Source organism: Monodon monoceros, unplaced genomic scaffold (genome assembly GCF_005190385.1).
Source record: "Monodon monoceros isolate NGI ecotype Baffin Bay Population unplaced genomic scaffold, NGI_Narwhal_1 Super_Scaffold_13, whole genome shotgun sequence".
Lineage (NCBI taxonomy): Eukaryota > Metazoa > Chordata > Mammalia > Artiodactyla > Monodontidae > Monodon > Monodon monoceros.
In genome coordinates, this window is record NW_021703769.1 from 39,025,589 (window position 1) to 39,042,139 (window position 16,551).

A 16,551-nucleotide genomic window follows, 5' to 3' on the forward strand; every position below is an offset into this window, starting at 1 on the left:
GAAAGTTAAATAGGTTAGTGAGTGGATGGATGAAAAAAATGGTTGGATGGATGGTTAGAAATAATCAATGATTTATTTGGCTGAAGTACTTTACCCAGTTTGGTCAGATCTTCTGCTGACCCACACCAAAGAAACGAACACTGGATACTGGGGCTATAACTCAAGCCAGAGTGGTTAATCAATTGAAGCTGTGATAAGGAAACCATAATTTGATTCCAGTTCTAAATGAGCACCTAGTCTCCTTCAAATTAGCACTTTCTGTTGATATGCTTTGATGTTTGATTAATATCTCATCACACATTAGCCCTCAGAAAATTCCCAAGTAGCAGGCTAGGAAAATTTCCTGATGATTTAGCTTTTTGAAGATAGAAAAACTAAGCCATGGAAGGAAAACAAGTTGGGAATACCATCCTGGCTTAATTCCAGCTCCTGAAATTGTCCTTGTCCTGAATTTTTAAGGGTGGCATTTCTAAATCATGCCTCTCCTATTTATTTTTTCATTTGCTTGTTCGTTTGTTTTAGAATAACCTCAACATGGAAAGTGCCTCGACATCGGAAACCAGCTCTCCTCTCTCCAAAGAAACACCAGGGGAGCATTCGGACCACCAGTCTGCACACCAACCATTCCCCAGACAGCAATTCCAGCAAGAGGCTGGACCCCCTTCATTGCAAAGAGATGGCCCCAGATCCTTTCTCCTTGATCTACCAAACTTTCCAGATCTTTCCAAAGCTGATATCAATGGGCAGAATCCAAATATCCAGGTAATGCTTAGCAACTGAAAGGTGAAAGAAAATGAAACGGCCCATGTCTTTGTTTCCTGATCTGATTCCAAAGCAACTGCTACCTTACCTCACTTTTCTCCTTGACCCCTTAATGAATCCTGCTGACAAGCATGTTATCTCTATAAGAGCAGTGTTGTATTTCATCTGTGTAACACCCTGGATTATGAGATGCATCATTATTTTATCAACCACTGAAAAAAGAAAGCAGTGCTAATTAGAGTATGCCACACCAATGATTATAAGATACATCCTGATTTCAGAGCTGTTGAAATGTAAAAACAGGGACTTCCCTGCAGGTCCAGCGGTTAAGACTTCGCCTTCCAATGCAGGGGGTGTGGGTTCAATCCCTGGTCGGGGAGCTAAGATCCTACATGCCTCACAGCCAAAAAAACAAAACATAAAACAGAAGCAGTACTGTAACAAATTCAATAAAGACTTTAAAAATGGTCCGCATCAAAAAAAAAAAAAAAAGAAATGTGAAAACAAAACAAAATAATATGCCCTGAAATTGATGAAATATGTTAGCTATAGAGAAAGGCCAATCAGACACATGAGTAGATGAGGCAGATCATAGTGTGATTTCTAAGATGCTCAGGAAGACACTGTCTCTCAAATGCCTCTCTAGCTTGCCTTAGACACCAGAAATTCCTTTAGGCACTGACAACACTTCAGTTGCTCCAAAGTGTAAATGACTGATAAAAAATTTTTAATAAGAGGAAAGGAGGTGATAACAGAAGTTTCTAGGGGAGAGAGGAATACATATCACTAAGATGAGCTGGGGTGACGCTGAAGGAAATGGGAGATTAGGAAAGAGGTGCCTGGAACTGAAAATAAGAACTCTCACCTGCGCTGAAATAGCACAATTTACTTTACAAAGTAAAGGTGGATCCGGTTTGACTCTCCCAATACTCTTATGGAGCCCACGTCATTCCTCCAATATTATCAATAATGCAACTGACTCTCAGGAAGTTCCCATTTGGTTTGCCCAAGGCCACATGGCTAGTAAACAGTAGTTGGGGCTCAAATCCAGTCTCTCAGGCTCCCAAGAATACTCTGCCTACCATTTCATGTTTCAAAAACAAACTCCTCATTTTGAATTTTGCTTGTGCCTCCCACTGTTTCTTCCCAGAGACGGTACCCATGGCGTCCGAGGGCAGCTCATCCCCCTGGGCAGCCTGGCCCTGTGCAGCCCGAGTCCTCAGGTGCCTGCTTCCATACTTTTACGTTTATCCTCAACTCTTTTCGTTGGATGAAGGGCAGCTTGTCCTTATTCTTTCTCTGCATCAAATTCCAATTAGCTTCCATGGCAGAAAGTTCCTGAACCTGACCTTGGAACAATTGATCCATAATTAGGTTAGTGGTCTCTCTCGCAAGGCTAACGCTGTCTGTGTGACACCCTTTTAGATCAGATTTCCTTGGCCAGAGTTGTTTTGCTCCTAACGCCAGTGTTGTTATGACTACTGAATGTCCCTGAGAATACACCTCAATGCCGTGTTAGCTTCTGGGAAGTTAAGAAATGCAAGGTGTTCTCCCTCCAGGAAATGACGTAGGTGTAAAGATCCCGGCTACCGCCCAAGATAGTGCCAGAAGGATTGTGGAGACAGAGGCAGAAAAACCGCCGAGTTCCATGGAGGACAGACCTGAATAGATGGGATATTTGGGAAGATTAGGGCAGGGCAGCGTTGAGGGTACATAAGTGAAAGATGTTTCGGAGGTCACTCTTTGACAACCCATGTGCCGAAATCACTGCATGGACCAATTAATATTTCCAATAAGTCTTGGACTGTTCTAATTGATTAATAGGGAAAACAGGCCTTTCGATCCACTGCCCTCTCTCCGGGAACTGGCCACATGGCTCTCCGATAAAGAACAAAGGATCCACTTGGGGGAGGTGCAGATTGGCAAAAAAAGGTACAGACATCTCCTTACTGTTGCTCAAAGAGGCTCCCCATGACGCCTTCATTGACAGGAAGTGATTTTTCCTTGTTGATAGATTTTTATGGTTCTGGGACTAAACCACCCTTATCCCAAGGATGCTTAGATCATGCCCACAACAATATTAGGTTTGCTGTAGCTTGCATTTTTTTTCCAGAGATGGGAAGTGTCGCTGTGGGGCTTAATGCTGAGGACTGAGCTATTAATATAATCGATTTAAGAGTTACTAATGTAAACTTACAAGAAAAGACCTGGATGCAGGGGACTGGAAGGCTGCAGTCTCCTCATTAGAAATTTACTAAGCGCATGGAGCTCCACCTAGAACCGAATTTCTAACAAAATTTCTCAGGATCCCCTTTTTCTCTCCCAGATAAATCCATCTATCAGGAAGTCCTCAGACCCCACTTGGGCCTTTTTAAAACATTAACCTGACTGCCAGGGAAGAACAGTGGGGCAAAAGTGGTTGGGATCCTCAGATCTGGGGAGCCCAAATGACTTTTCCATAAAAAGAAAAGGGCAGCCATGAAGCGATGGATTTGTGCATGAGCTCAGTAAAACCCCCGAGCTCGCAATACATTTTTTGTCAGAATAAGCTGTGTTGTCTAGCCAGACGCAAAGTGAAGAGTTCTTTGGAACAGTTCCGCTGGGCTTCCTGAGGGATGAGAGGGTGGTTGGAGTTTATGGGTGTGGAGAGAACTATAAAGTGAGACAAGGGAACAGAGGATAAGTGGAGGATGAGTTATGAGATCACCACACTTGAGACTCTCCAACAAAGCCTCTTGGACTTTTATAAAACGCAGCTTCCCCTTGTGCCGTCACAAGGATGGCAGCAGAGATGGGACAAATGGAAATCATTCATCCTTGTCCCCTCTGAGCCCACAGTCACCTGTTTGTATAGACTTCTAACAGGTGCAAAGGAATCCCCACTTTGTCTTCACTCTGTCTCAGCACCGCCCCAGCACATACAAGAAGTTTGCCTCCAGGAGCTGCTTCGGAAAGGGATGCTTTGGAGCACAAGGCGGGAAGGGGACCAGGCGACTCCTATGACGTCCCTATATGTTTCTTGAGTTACCCTTTGGACAGAAGAAATCACTATACCTCTCAAGAGTGTCGGTTTCCCCGTTGCTCCAAATATCAGGGTTTCTGGCAAAATGGACCCGAAACGAATGAGGCTTCAACCCAGATGCCATCAGAATCAAAAACCAGGCCAGTGCTGTCCTGTTGCCCGCCGGCCAGTTGGTTCATCCAATTTCTGCCTTGCACAAGCCCTGTGTCTGTTAACCTTCCGCAGGCAGTCGGCGGGGTGGGGTAGGGCAGCCTATGTTTTATTGATCTGATGATGGAACACTGAACTGCATTCCTGTCCTTTCTCTTTCTGGAAGATTATGAAAGGGGAGTGTTAGTGACTCAGAAAGATGCTCAAAGAAAGACTGACGCAGCTGCTACCCCTGGGAGCCCCAGCCCTAGGTCTGAGTGTGAGTGTGTGTGAAGGCACGTACATACACACAAACTCTCACACACACACACACGCAGCACTGGCCGCTGTAGCCTCATGCCCCACTGCACTTGAGTAAACCAGCTCCCCGGTGGTCCTTTAAAAGATGAGGTGCTTTCTAAAAGGAGTGATGGTTTTCACGTTGTCAGCCCTCGCCCCTTCCTCAGAGCTCTGGTCTTTTGTTGAAATCCACTGGTTTGACACAGGGCCGATTCAGCCAAGCAGACAGTCCCACCGGTCACCCCGGGCCGTCCAAGCATTGCCTCTCCCTGGGGAGTGGACTGAAAACAGGTGAAGGCATATCAGTAGGTCGGCTTCCGCTGCCAGGGCCCCTGGCCTGGTCTCCCCCCATCCCCTGGCAACCTGCCCCTCACCCCCACTTAGGCAGCCCTCACTGGAGCCGGGAGCTACCCAGGAATCTGATACCCATCTCTCTGAACCTCCCCCCAGCCCCCCTGTGTCTGCAAGTATTTCCCACGCTCCAAGGCTGGGGTCTGCTCTGCCCCCCTGCCAAACCGCCCACACCTTTCCAAAGTGACAATGCTGAGCTCTTGGGCCTCTTGACTTTTAGGAAGGGAAATCCTTTAAAAAGCCCAGCTTTTTAGAGCTTTTTTTTTTTTTTAAACCCCTGAAGCCAGGTGGCCTCTGTCCCAAGTGGATTGGGCTCTCCATTTTAAGACTGGCTTCAGGCTGTGGAAGTGAGTGAGGGGAAAAAAAAAACAATGCACAAAAGAGAAAGAAATAGCCTCAAACTCCTGAACCCAATCTCCATATTAAATTTAAAACAAAACTAGAAGTTGGGGTTTTGGCAACGAATAAATAAATAAATAAATCACTCAGGAAAGAAAGTAAATCTCCCAGGAGAAGTTCAACTTGAACTTCGGTATCCTTGGCTAAGTTTCTGGTCTGCAGCTGATGGACAGATAGCAAAGACAAAAATCTCTAAAATAAACTCATTATTAGGCTCACTGCATCAATTCATGACCACAGTGGCTATTCACCACCAAATAGTTCTCTTTTCTGGGTCAATCTGAGATCTGTATTCATTTCAACCAATGTATTTATTTCTTTTCTTCCATTGAGGCAGACACAAAAATAGTCAGCTAAAGGCCTTTTTTTTCCCCTCGCACAGACTTATTTACACGGCCGTAGACCTCTTGATACAATCAGATGAGTTGGCCAGGGCTGCAGGTGTTGTACATGCTTCTACTTCTGATTTCCCCTCCTCCGTTTTTCCTAAAATCCTTTTGGAATGGCAGGCCTGGCCAAGTAAGAACCAAGAAATCTCTGTGCCCAAGAGATGGTCCCACACACTCCAGGGGACAAGCCGGTATTGTTCAGATTCTTATGGGGGCCCCGCAGTCCCCATCATGAGCTAGAGTCCACCAACCTGCCCCTGGGCTCTGGTACCACAGTTTTGTTGACCAGGCTTGACCTCTATGGCTGCATGCAGGTTACTCGACCTCTCTATGCCTCAATTTCCTTGTCTATACAATGGGAATGATAACACAACCTGTGAGTAGTACCTCTGCAGTACAATACTCTGTAGTAGTAGGGTTGTTGTGAGGATTAAATGAAATCATCCACGCGAAGCACTCAGCACAGAGACAGGAATATGGGAAGATTCCCCAGACTGGTGGATGCTGGTTGGTGATGTCAGTGAGCATGAAGATGACAGAGGAAACGTATAAAATAATTAAGAATCAGGAGTTTTGAGTCCAGCTCTCCACCTTCCTTGCTGTTCACCTCAGGAACGTGAATTCTCTAGGCCAGTTTCTATGCCTGAATTGTGGGTTTAACTTGTGTAGAACAAGCAATGATATTTGAACGAGCACGCTGCAAATCTCAAAGCATTAACCACACTTACTGGAGCTGCCAGAGTTGTTTTTAGAGCATCAGTGGGTCTGAGAGGGAGGGATTATATATCTACTTAGTCCTTTGTGTTCTTTCTTTGGCAATTGTCAAGGAAGAAGGGGTACATAATCGGGGGTCTAACCCTTTGCTGGAGACTGTCGTCGTGTCCCCGGATGCTCTGTGCTTTTGAGGAATCATTTCACCTCCCAGGCCTCATTTTCCTCTCTGGGAAATAAATACGAACCCAAATCTGCCTAGTCACCATAGCTCTCAAGGCTTAGAGGACCAAGTTAGAAGCTTCTAGAAGATTCTCCTGAGTTCAGAAAGTCAAGGCTTCTGTATTCCCAGTGTCATTAGTTTATTATCAGTTAAACTAAGAATTGTGTTAGTTTCCCAGTGGAAAGTGCTTTTCAGAGCAAGAGTAAAGAGTTTATTTCTAATAAATGTTTAAACTCTCAAGAGAAAGAAAGAAACAGGTAATATTACAAAGGATTTTATCCTCCTTTCCTAATTTTGGATGGAATTCTCCAAATTGGCACCTATTCTAGACTCTCTTTCTTAGAGCTGACAAGATTCTGCCAGAAGTTGGAGTTGGGTCTTTTGGAAAAGTTCTCTTTCTTTTACTATCTTGATTCATGGTACAGAAAAGTCCAGAAGAAACCAATGTACTAGAAATGCTTCAATTCTGTGTATTAAGGATGCAAAAAGATGGTAAGATCTATCAGCTTGGAAATCTGCTGTGCTCACTACCACACCTTCAGCTCATCACACTTATTATTGTTCAAGACATTTTTAGGAACAGATTCTTTGATGCTAAAGAACATGTAAATATAATAAGAGCAACAGGAAACATAAAACTAATCCGCACCATTCGAGAAGTCATGATCGTGCTCATTAAGTCTTTTTAATTGGATGCCTATGAAATTTCAGGCTCAAGATTACATTTCTTCATTTGATGTCTGTATGAGGTTTCCATATTCTTAACTGCAGGGAAGGGTGGATCCTAAGGTTTGTGTGTTTTTTATTTTGTGTGTGTGTGTGTGTTTTTTATTTTCTAATTCAGTTGGAGCAGTGGCTAAAAATGAAAGGGGAAAAAGAAACCTCTAAACAGATGAGATTTAGTCATCAATATAGTTTTTGGAGTAAATTCATATTTTGCTACTCACTGCCTGGCCAGGCAACAAATCTATTTTCTTTGGATCTGAGCAGTAGTTTGCGGGGGGAAAAAAATCATATTGACGGTAATAGCTTAAAACATGAAATTGTTTTGATTCCCAGCTTGGAGAAATTGCAGGGCACGTTTTGTTTAGGCAATCCCTTTGACTCCAGTCTGGATACAAATGCAATACCAAAACTGTCCAGCCCATTCCCCCTTATCTCCTACCCAGAGCCTGATTTCATTACCATAATTGCAGGCTTGCCTGACTCTTGGCAGCTTCTCCCCTCCAAAACCCTTAATAGCCTTGCAGACGATTGTTGCGGCTCAGTTGTTCTGTCTGCAGGCACAGGGGGCCTGGACTACAGAGGAGAAAGGTTGTCTTCAAAGGCTCGGCATCACTGCGTCACTGCCCAGCTCAGGTCTGCGCAGCCCAGCGGTGTATTTCTTCCGCGTTGCCCTTACAGCGTTGCGTGTGGGTCCAGGTCCCCGTCCCTTTCCAACAACCATCCCTTCAGCAAACAGCAATGATACAAGGCAAATGATGTAATTCTTTCTTTTCTTTTTTCCTTTTCGGGGATTACTAAACGTCCCATAATTATTTACAAATATGCAAGGGATGCTTATGAGACTGGGGTAATGGTGGTGGCATGGAAGCAAGCCAGTGGTGCCCTTCTAGGCATCCCACACCAGAGGAAGAGATGCACTCGGCCTGCCACAGCCCAAGTATAATCTGGGATGGAAGGCCACACCCTTAACTTTGTGACTGGACCACACAAGGCCACAGCCCAGGCCCACCATGAGCTGGGCAACTTCTTTAAAATGTCAAAGCAAGTAGAATTCAAACCTTCCCATTCCTAAGACAAAAGGAAGGGTCTGTTTGTCTCAGGGATTGGCACGACCTGGTGCAATGTGGCAGAGTATGTCAGCAAATCTCTCAGATGTCCGGTTAGGGCAAAACTGGAAAAGCATCTGCCCAGTACATCTTGCGCTGATTACTTGGAACGCATGTTTCTGATTCATTTGCACACAACTCATCCAGGGGGTGTTGCAAGAGCTATGCGATGGCCAAAGGAACCCAAGGAGTCTTTTATTATGTTTTTTAAACAAGTTTCTCTATGTTGATTGTCTCTCGAAGCCAAGAAGCTGCATTCCTTCAGCCCCATGACTTCCAAACTAGGCTCCATAAATCCAAGAGCAAGTTCTGACCTTGACTCTGGAACTACCTGCTCTGACCCTGAGGGTCGGGTAAGGAGTGTGTGCTGGGTCTGGACTAGGGATGAGTGAAGCTCAAGCTGTGACATCCTGGACCTTGAGGACCTTGTGCTCACATCTCTACATGACTTGTGGCATCCAGCCCCCACCAGCGTCAGTGGCCTCTTTGCTCACTTGGTCACAGGAGGGGACACTACCTCGGTGACTGACTTTTTGAGAGGCAGTACGGCAAAGTCGGTAAGAGCGTGGGCTCTGGAGCTAGACTTCCCATGGCTGCCAGTTACTAGCTCTGTGACCTTAGGCAAGTTGTTAACTTCTCTGTGTGCCAGTTTCCCTGTCTATAAAAAGCTGTCTAGCAACCGTCCCAAAACTTAATAGCTTAAAGCAACAACCACTGGATTGCTCACTGTCCTGTTGGTCAGGAGTTTGAGCAGGGCTCAGCCAGGAGAGCTCATCTCTGTTCCACGTGGTATCAGCTAGGGTGACTCAACTGGGCCTGGAGGATCCAAAATGACCCCACACACAAGACCGGGGCCTCAGAGCTGGCCAGTGACTGAGAGGACTCTTTGTTCTCCTCTATGTGCCCTGCCTCTTCACATGGCGGCTCTGTGAGCAGCGGTCTAGGCTGGGCTTCTGTACATAATGGTAGGAACATGCCAAGAGAATGAAAGTGGAAATTGCAAGACCTCGTAAGGCTTGTCACATTGTCACACCTAACACATTCTACTGGATACAGTGAGTCACAAGGCCAGCCCAGACTGAAAGGGAGGGGAAACAAACTCCACCTCTTGATGAGAGGTGTGGCACACACATACCAGAATGGGAGGAATTGCCGGGGACATCTTTGGAGATCAGCAGCCACAAGGGCCAATCAATAGAACCAACCTTATAAGGCTGTTCTGAGGATTAAATAAATTAATATATGTAGAGCCTTTAAAACAGTCCCTGGTGCAGAGTTAGCACTCAGTAAGCGTTCAGTTTTATTTTAATTATTCTTGTGCCACTTCAAGAACATACACGGTACATGTTTACTCCTTGAATTAAAGGCTTCCCAGCAACACAGTCGTCAGTAAATCAGGGACCCTAGTGATGCATTGCTTCCTCCCAACCCGAGGCCCGTGTGCATCCGTTCCTTTGGGCGTCCCTGGAGGTTTTCCATTCTGTGTCACCGTGCAGCCTCAGCTTTCCTTTGTGAGGGATGCACATTTCCCTCCGTTCTCTCAGACTGTCTTCCAAGGGTCACCCGGCTTAGAGGCTGTTGACTCCTCATTGACCCTGGCCTGTTCTGAATTCTTCAGGTCACCATAGAGGTGGTGGACGGTCCTGACTCTGAAGCAGATAAAGATCAGCATCCGGAGAATAAGCCCAGCTGGTCAGTCCCATCCCCCGACTGGCGGGCCTGGTGGCAGAGGTCCTTGTCCTTGGCAAGGGCCAACGGCGGGGACCAGGACTACAAGTACGACAGTACCTCAGACGACAGCAACTTCCTCAACCCCCCTGGGGGGTGGGACCGTCCGGCCCCAGGCCACCGGACTTTTGAATCCAAAGAGCAGCCAGAATATGGTGAGTCTACCACCCAGTAATATAAAATTGGTGCGGAGAATAAATGAGACGATGAGGCCCAGCAGACGTGGAGCCAAACAAAACCCCGTTTACAGTGTGTGGCTTTGGGTCTTCAGTGAGGCAGACCTCATACAGACTCTGTCCGCTCTGTCCACAGAAGCCCCAAGAGGCCCCCAAAGCCACATTTTTCTGGAAAGACTATAATTTTAAAATAATACCAATTATCCTAGGAGAGAATTTTTTTTTTCAGTTAGGGGTCTTAGAGGTTCTGCCTTCTTTTTCCCAAAAATTTTCTTTTCTTTTTTTCCAAAATGACAGAATCACCAAGTTCACTTCCTCATTTGTTTGACTGTAAAAATTCATACTAAAAATCAACTTAGTAAAAGAGATGTACCCCGCTGTCTCCTTTGACCAGGCAACTGTGTTATGTTTATCGTAGGCAGTGGAGTGGCCCTTGGAAACCCTCATGGACATGTATGTCACGAGTTGTCAAAGCGAGGCCTCCCCACCAGTAAATTTCAAGACCCCAAATTGGGACTTATAGTTTCCCCTGCTTTTAGAGTAGGATAGTTGAGATAACAAGCAATTTCTAAGTTCAATGACTTAAAATCATGAAAGTTCTTTTCTCACTTAAGCTGGGATGGGAGACAGGGTCGGGGGAATTCTGCTCCACTCAGTCATTCAGGGACCCAGGCTCCTTCCATCTTGAAGCTCCACCAACTGTAAGGGCCTGCAAATTATCCACTGGATGCTCTGCATCTGGCTGGAAGACAGTAGAGAGATAGAGCCTAGAAAAGGCACACACACTCTTAACCCCCTCAGCCTGGAGATGACACACATCACATCTGCTCAAATTCTATCGGCAAGACCTCATCATATGGCCCCACGTAGATGCAAGGGAGGCTGGGAAAAGGTTTTTGTGTGTCCTAGATGAAGAGGAAACAGATTCAGAAAGCATCTGGCCAGGCTTCAGGAGGAATCAGGCAGTGTGCCTTGTGTTATAATGAGAGTATTTGATATCTTACAAATGCATCTACCATCGTGATGTTCTTGTGGTTCAGCCTCAGCAGACTTAAGCGAACACTCTATGAGGATGACTTGTCTAGCACCATTTGCATTCTCACTCTTACCCCCATTTTTCAGCAGAAAGACCAGTTGTATATTGGAGAGTTGTTTCTACCTGCTAATAGATGATCCTAGGCAACTTCCAAAAGAGTAAGACCATTTTTTTCCCAGCCACATCATTTAGTTGTTCAACTGACATTGAACACGTCTTATGCCCATCACTGTGCTAGGTTCTGGGAATCCAAAACTGATTAAGACACAGTCCTTCTCTAAAGAGCATCTCACCTATCTATGGACAAAAGGAGAAAAGTTAACTGATAGAGCAAAGGGTGCCACAGCAGAGATATACACCAAATGCTAGGGGAGCAGAAAGAGAGCTCCCAGACCCCACCCAATCAGGAGGCTTGTAAAACCTTCTCCTTTCCCAGAAGAGGTCCAATTTATTTTCCAAGACAAAGGATTGGGAACAGTAGCCAACCTTTCTACAGCACCTGCCTTTCACAGTTCCTCTTCATAGCAGCTCTCACAGATTAGCTCATTTAATCAGCTCACTGAGGCAGGGACCCATTTTACAGATGGGGAAACTGAAGCCTGGAGAAGTTAAACAACTTTGAACTCAAGGGTCAAGACCTAGGATCCATCTCAGACAGTCTGGGTCCAGAGTCTGTCCTCTTAACTACTATGTTATTCTGCCTCTCTGGAAAAATAAATAAATAGCACATCTTTTAGGACAGTAAAGTGTATTTAGAAATGAGACAGTTAGATTGGAAGATAGGAATGGGAGGAAAAGGTCAGGGTGGAACTGAACCTGGGCTCAGGACTAAAGCTGAACCTGTCTGCCCAAGCCACATGGAACAAGGTCTCTCTGACTGGGGCTCAGACCCTGGACCTCAGAATCCCTCCTTTGCCTGTTAAAATTTAACACCCATCCTGGGCCCCAGCCCCTTCCCTATATACCAATGGTTTTCCAGGTGTGTCTCCCAAGCCAGTTGATCAGCATCACCCAAGACCGTGATAGAAATGCAAATTTTCAGACCCCACTCCAGGCCTACTGAATCAGACTCTCTGGGGTGGGTCTCAAAAATCTGTTTGAACAAGCCCTCCAGCAGGCTCTGATCTGAAACAGTGGGGTCCAAAGCACCAGTGTTTCTTAGTATGGTTGCTCATACGCACCTAAGCAATTTTTTTAAAATCCCGATGGCTGGACTTCTCTCTAGATCAATTAACTTGGGATCTCTGGGGGTGGAGCCCAAGCATCAGTGTTTTTTAAAGCTCTGTGGGTGACTCCAATGTGAAGTCCAGGTCAAGGGTCACTGCTGTCCTTCTGCTGAACCAGAATATACAGGAGTGAGACCTGGGGTCTTTCTTGGCTTCTTTGTTTATTTCTTTTTTCAACCAAGGTCACCAGGTGATTCTCATGCTTACTAAAGTTTGGAGACCACTACTTAGAAACAACTTTTTCATCTAAAGCTTTTACAGAATATATTCTGCCAAATGTATGAACATTAAGAATACTCCCTCCATTTCAGTCTTGAGGGTAGAATTTGCTTCTGCTGGGGCAATTACTGTGGCTACCAGAGCCACCTTCACCCCAGCTTTCTAGATCTATAATACCTGGGGAGTGAGTGCCCTGCATCTGGATCTTACAGCATCCCTGGGTCATGGGGAAACTCCCATCTTTGATGATTTTAGAGTCTCTTTTAGTAACGTCACCGTCATTAGACTAGACATCAGGATTGCTACTTTATAAAGAAAATCTTGTCCCTTATCATACCTCTAAAGCAGTGCTTCTCAGACTTTTATGTGCACACAAATCACCTGGGGCTCTTGGTAAAGGCAGCTTCTGAAGCCGTAGATGCCAGAAAGGGCCAGGAGCCCTGGTGAAGCTGACACTGCTGGCCCTCGGACCACACTTTTAGAAGCGAGACCATAGGTGTGTAGCTTACACGCTACAGTAACTCAGTAGCATTTGCAACATGGATGAATAATTACTGCTTGTCAGTCCGACTCACAGGGAACATGTGATTTCCAGAATTCTTTACAGCATCAGATGAGCTAAGTCCTCTTTTATTTCAATCAACAAGAAAGTATAGAGCAATTTCTAAGTATTTATCCTTGTGTCGGGTGCTGTGGAGGATACAAGGAGAGAATATACAGCCCAGGAAGGTGAGGTCCATGCAGTGGCAAAGCAGGGCGCGTCACTGAACCTGAGGACTTGCTGCCTCGTCTGAGACCAGCTACAATTGCCACAGGAACTGGCCTTAGTGGAAGATGTCTATCTCAAATATTTGAAGGTAGGATTTTTAATAAGAATGTAAATGTCTGTGGCCAAAGAGTATTTCAAAAAATCCTAGATGAATAAGTAGAACATAACAGCATCTGTAGAATAAATTATAAAATACACAACAGAAGATAGTTAGACCGAATTTGTGATTGAGTCTGCTCAACTTTGGACCGTATGTGTTTGAGATACTTAAGGTATCATCCAGGGCAAAGAAAGAGTCCAAATAAATATTTTTCTTTCAAATAGTAGTATACCATTCCCCAGATTGCTCTGAATAACCTGCATAATGAAATCAGATGGACACGGCTTAGTGTGGGCTGGGACTCAGTCCTTTGCAATTCTCTGACGGGTCGTGGTCTTATTTTAATAGATCCCACAGTGATTTTTTGCAAGGGTTTTTCTTTGTAACGTTAAATTATGGCCACATAAGTGAGTATCTTAAGGAAGGGCTGCTGGGGCCGGAATCAAAGTTGCTGGAATATCAGGATATAGAACAGGATATGGCCAGAGTGGGCAGATCTCAGATCTACTCCCAGCTCTGCCAAGTTTGAGCTGTGTGACCTTAATCAAGTACCTTAACCTCTCTGAGCCTCAGTTTCCTTATCCATAAAAGGAGAGTGTTTCTACCTACCTTGCAGGATTGTTATAGGAGTTCAATCAGGGTGTGTTGACAGAGGAGCTGGTTAAGGACAGGCCCTCAATAACTGGCAGCCACTATCATCTAGGATTAGGGTAGAGGCTTTCCAATGGCCGAGCCAAGACCCAAGTCACTTCAGTTGCCCAAACACTGTAACTGGCCCACAGAACTCTAGTGCCCTGAAAGTATATAATGACCACTTTAAAATTTCAAACAACATCCCTGTAACCCAGCCCTCAGCCCACTGCCCTGTGGATTGTTCTCTGCCCTCACCAAGCTCTTTGATGTCACAGATAGGGGCTGTCTAAGCACCACAGAAATGTTCACAGGGACTGTTTTCTGCTGTCTTTGTTGTCATCTTTGTAACTACTGTAGCTCAAGTTCATCTTCTGCTCTGAGTGATGCCCTGGTAGGTGAACCAATGAGAACAGGCTTATTTTATTATAGGAGAAAGGAATACTGCCCTCAAAGCTTTGTCCCCCAGTCAGAAATTCCCTTTCTCTCCCGCAAACACATTAAACAAATAGAAATCCCCACGAGGAGGGGCTTGGATGGGGTGTTTGTCGGGGGCTGTATGCCACAGACACTTCCAGAGAAAGGGCTGACGTGCCCACTTTTCCCCAAGAGGTTGTTTCACTTCGTTGCTAGCCCAATAGAAATGATCAGCCACGTGGCTGTATACATGTTCTGTGCCTAACTTTGGGGGAGCAGTATTTTAAAATGTTTGGAAAATAAATGACTTTGTGAGCATTTAAAATAAAGACATGGCCTTGGTGTGGTCTTTTCCATGTTTCTTGTGCTAGGGGTTTGTTGCATTTTTGGATCTGTGGGTCTACAGTTTACATTATGTTTGGGAAATATGGGGCCATTATTTCTTCAAATATTTTTTCTATTACCCCCACTTCCACCCCTGCCCTCCCACTTTGGGGACTATAATTACATGTGTATTTGGATGCTTTAGGTTGTTCCACAATTCATCAATGCTCTGTTCATTTTAATCCATCTTTTTCCCCCTGTTTCATTTTGGATAGTTTCTATCGTTATGTCTTCAAGTTTACCAATCTTTTTTTTTTTTTTGCCGTGTTGAATCTGCCATTAATCCTATCCATTAAAAAATAAATAAATAAACCTCAGGTTTAGTAGTTTTTAATCTCATTAAATGTGATTTGGATCTTTAAAAAGCAAAAAAATTAATAAATAAATAAAATAAAGACATGGAGGCAGCCACTTAGTGAAGTAATAAATCTGTCATGGTTCCAGGGTCTGCTAGCCATCCAGAGAGCATAGCATAGGGAGGGTTGTTATAGTGTATTTGTGACAGTTAGCTTTTGCTGCTTTAGAAACCGCCCCTAAAACTTAGTGGCTTAAAAGAACAAATGCCTTCTCTCTCAAGAGTCTGAAGATTGTCTGGACTGTTGTTCTGCCCAGGGCTGGCTTGGCTGGGGCTGCACGGTTTAGCATGGCTTCATTCACAATGCTGGGGTCCCAGCTGGACAGCGGGGGGTGCTGGGATGATATCTGGGCCTCTCTTCTTTTGGTCCCTCACCCTCCAGGATGCTAGTCCAGGCTCTTCATGTGGTGGTGGAAGACTTCTCTACAGTGAGAAGGCAAGCCCTAATGCACAAGCACTTTTCTAGCCTCTGTTTGCATTATACTTGCTATTTTCTCATTGGCCAGAGCAAGTCACATGGCCCAGACTGGGGTTGGTGTGAAAAGGTAGTAACCAAGGGGGTGGATACAGGGAGAAGAATTATGGAAGTCATTTTTCACATCATCAGACACAGTATTAGCATTCAGTAATTCAGATCCAAGAAACCAAAACAAGACATTACCTCCGGCAGAGATTCCAAAATGGTGTGTTTAATGCTAAAATCTCAAAGTTCAGGGACGATATTTCCCAAAATTATTGCACCGGGGGGAAAGGTCGCCAGAAATTTCTAGATAGTTGAGGCCCCGTTGCTTCTACTGAGCCAAGCAGGACACCTCTTGGCATCATTGGATCATGTCTTAGGCCAGTACCCACCCCACAGGTGACAGGGACTCTACCTGTGTGATATAATCAGCTTTTTCCGACTGACCCACTGCCCCCTTCTTATGAGTCTAAGAACAGTACCATCTTTACTGGTGACTTTTTGGTGTGGTGGTTGTTCCCTTTAACAAAATCTGGTACGGGTGATTCACACAGGAGGCTCTGAGTGTGTTCACATGTGCGTATAACCCGCTACACATGGATACACCGGCTGACAGGAGTGCTATCCTGTGATTGTTCCAGGCACATCCCTCGTGTTCTCGGAGAGTTTACCAAGAGGTCTGGGAGGGAGTAGCCACGGCCCCCTCCTCAGCGGTCTGTCCAGTTCCACTACGTTGACGCCCAGGAGGAGATGGGAGAGACGGAGGCAGCTGACGGGGGGAAGCAGGCCCACCTCTCTCACACGAGGCAGTAGTTTCAAACATCTGCTTGTCCCTGTGGTTGGAAAACCATGTCTTAGAAAGAAATCAAAGTTTGGAAAACTCCCTTTTGGGAAGTGGGGAGAAACGGATGGGGCCCCTGGGAGCAGGTGAGG

At 45.4% G+C, this 16,551-nt stretch overlaps 1 protein-coding gene across 4 annotated transcripts in view; it reads left to right on the top strand.

The window, feature by feature from the left end:
- ISM1 (isthmin 1) overlaps positions 1-16,551 on the top strand; it is an 87,235-nt gene that overhangs the window by 57,784 nt on the left and 12,900 nt on the right. For all 4 annotated transcript variants that reach the window (XM_029221892.1, XM_029221891.1, XM_029221893.1 and 1 more), the window contains exons 2-3: positions 523-762; positions 9,737-10,001. In XM_029221892.1, coding sequence (XP_029077725.1) covers positions 523-762; positions 9,737-10,001 — 505 coding nt within the window. The remainder of the gene's footprint in view (positions 1-522; positions 763-9,736; positions 10,002-16,551) is intronic.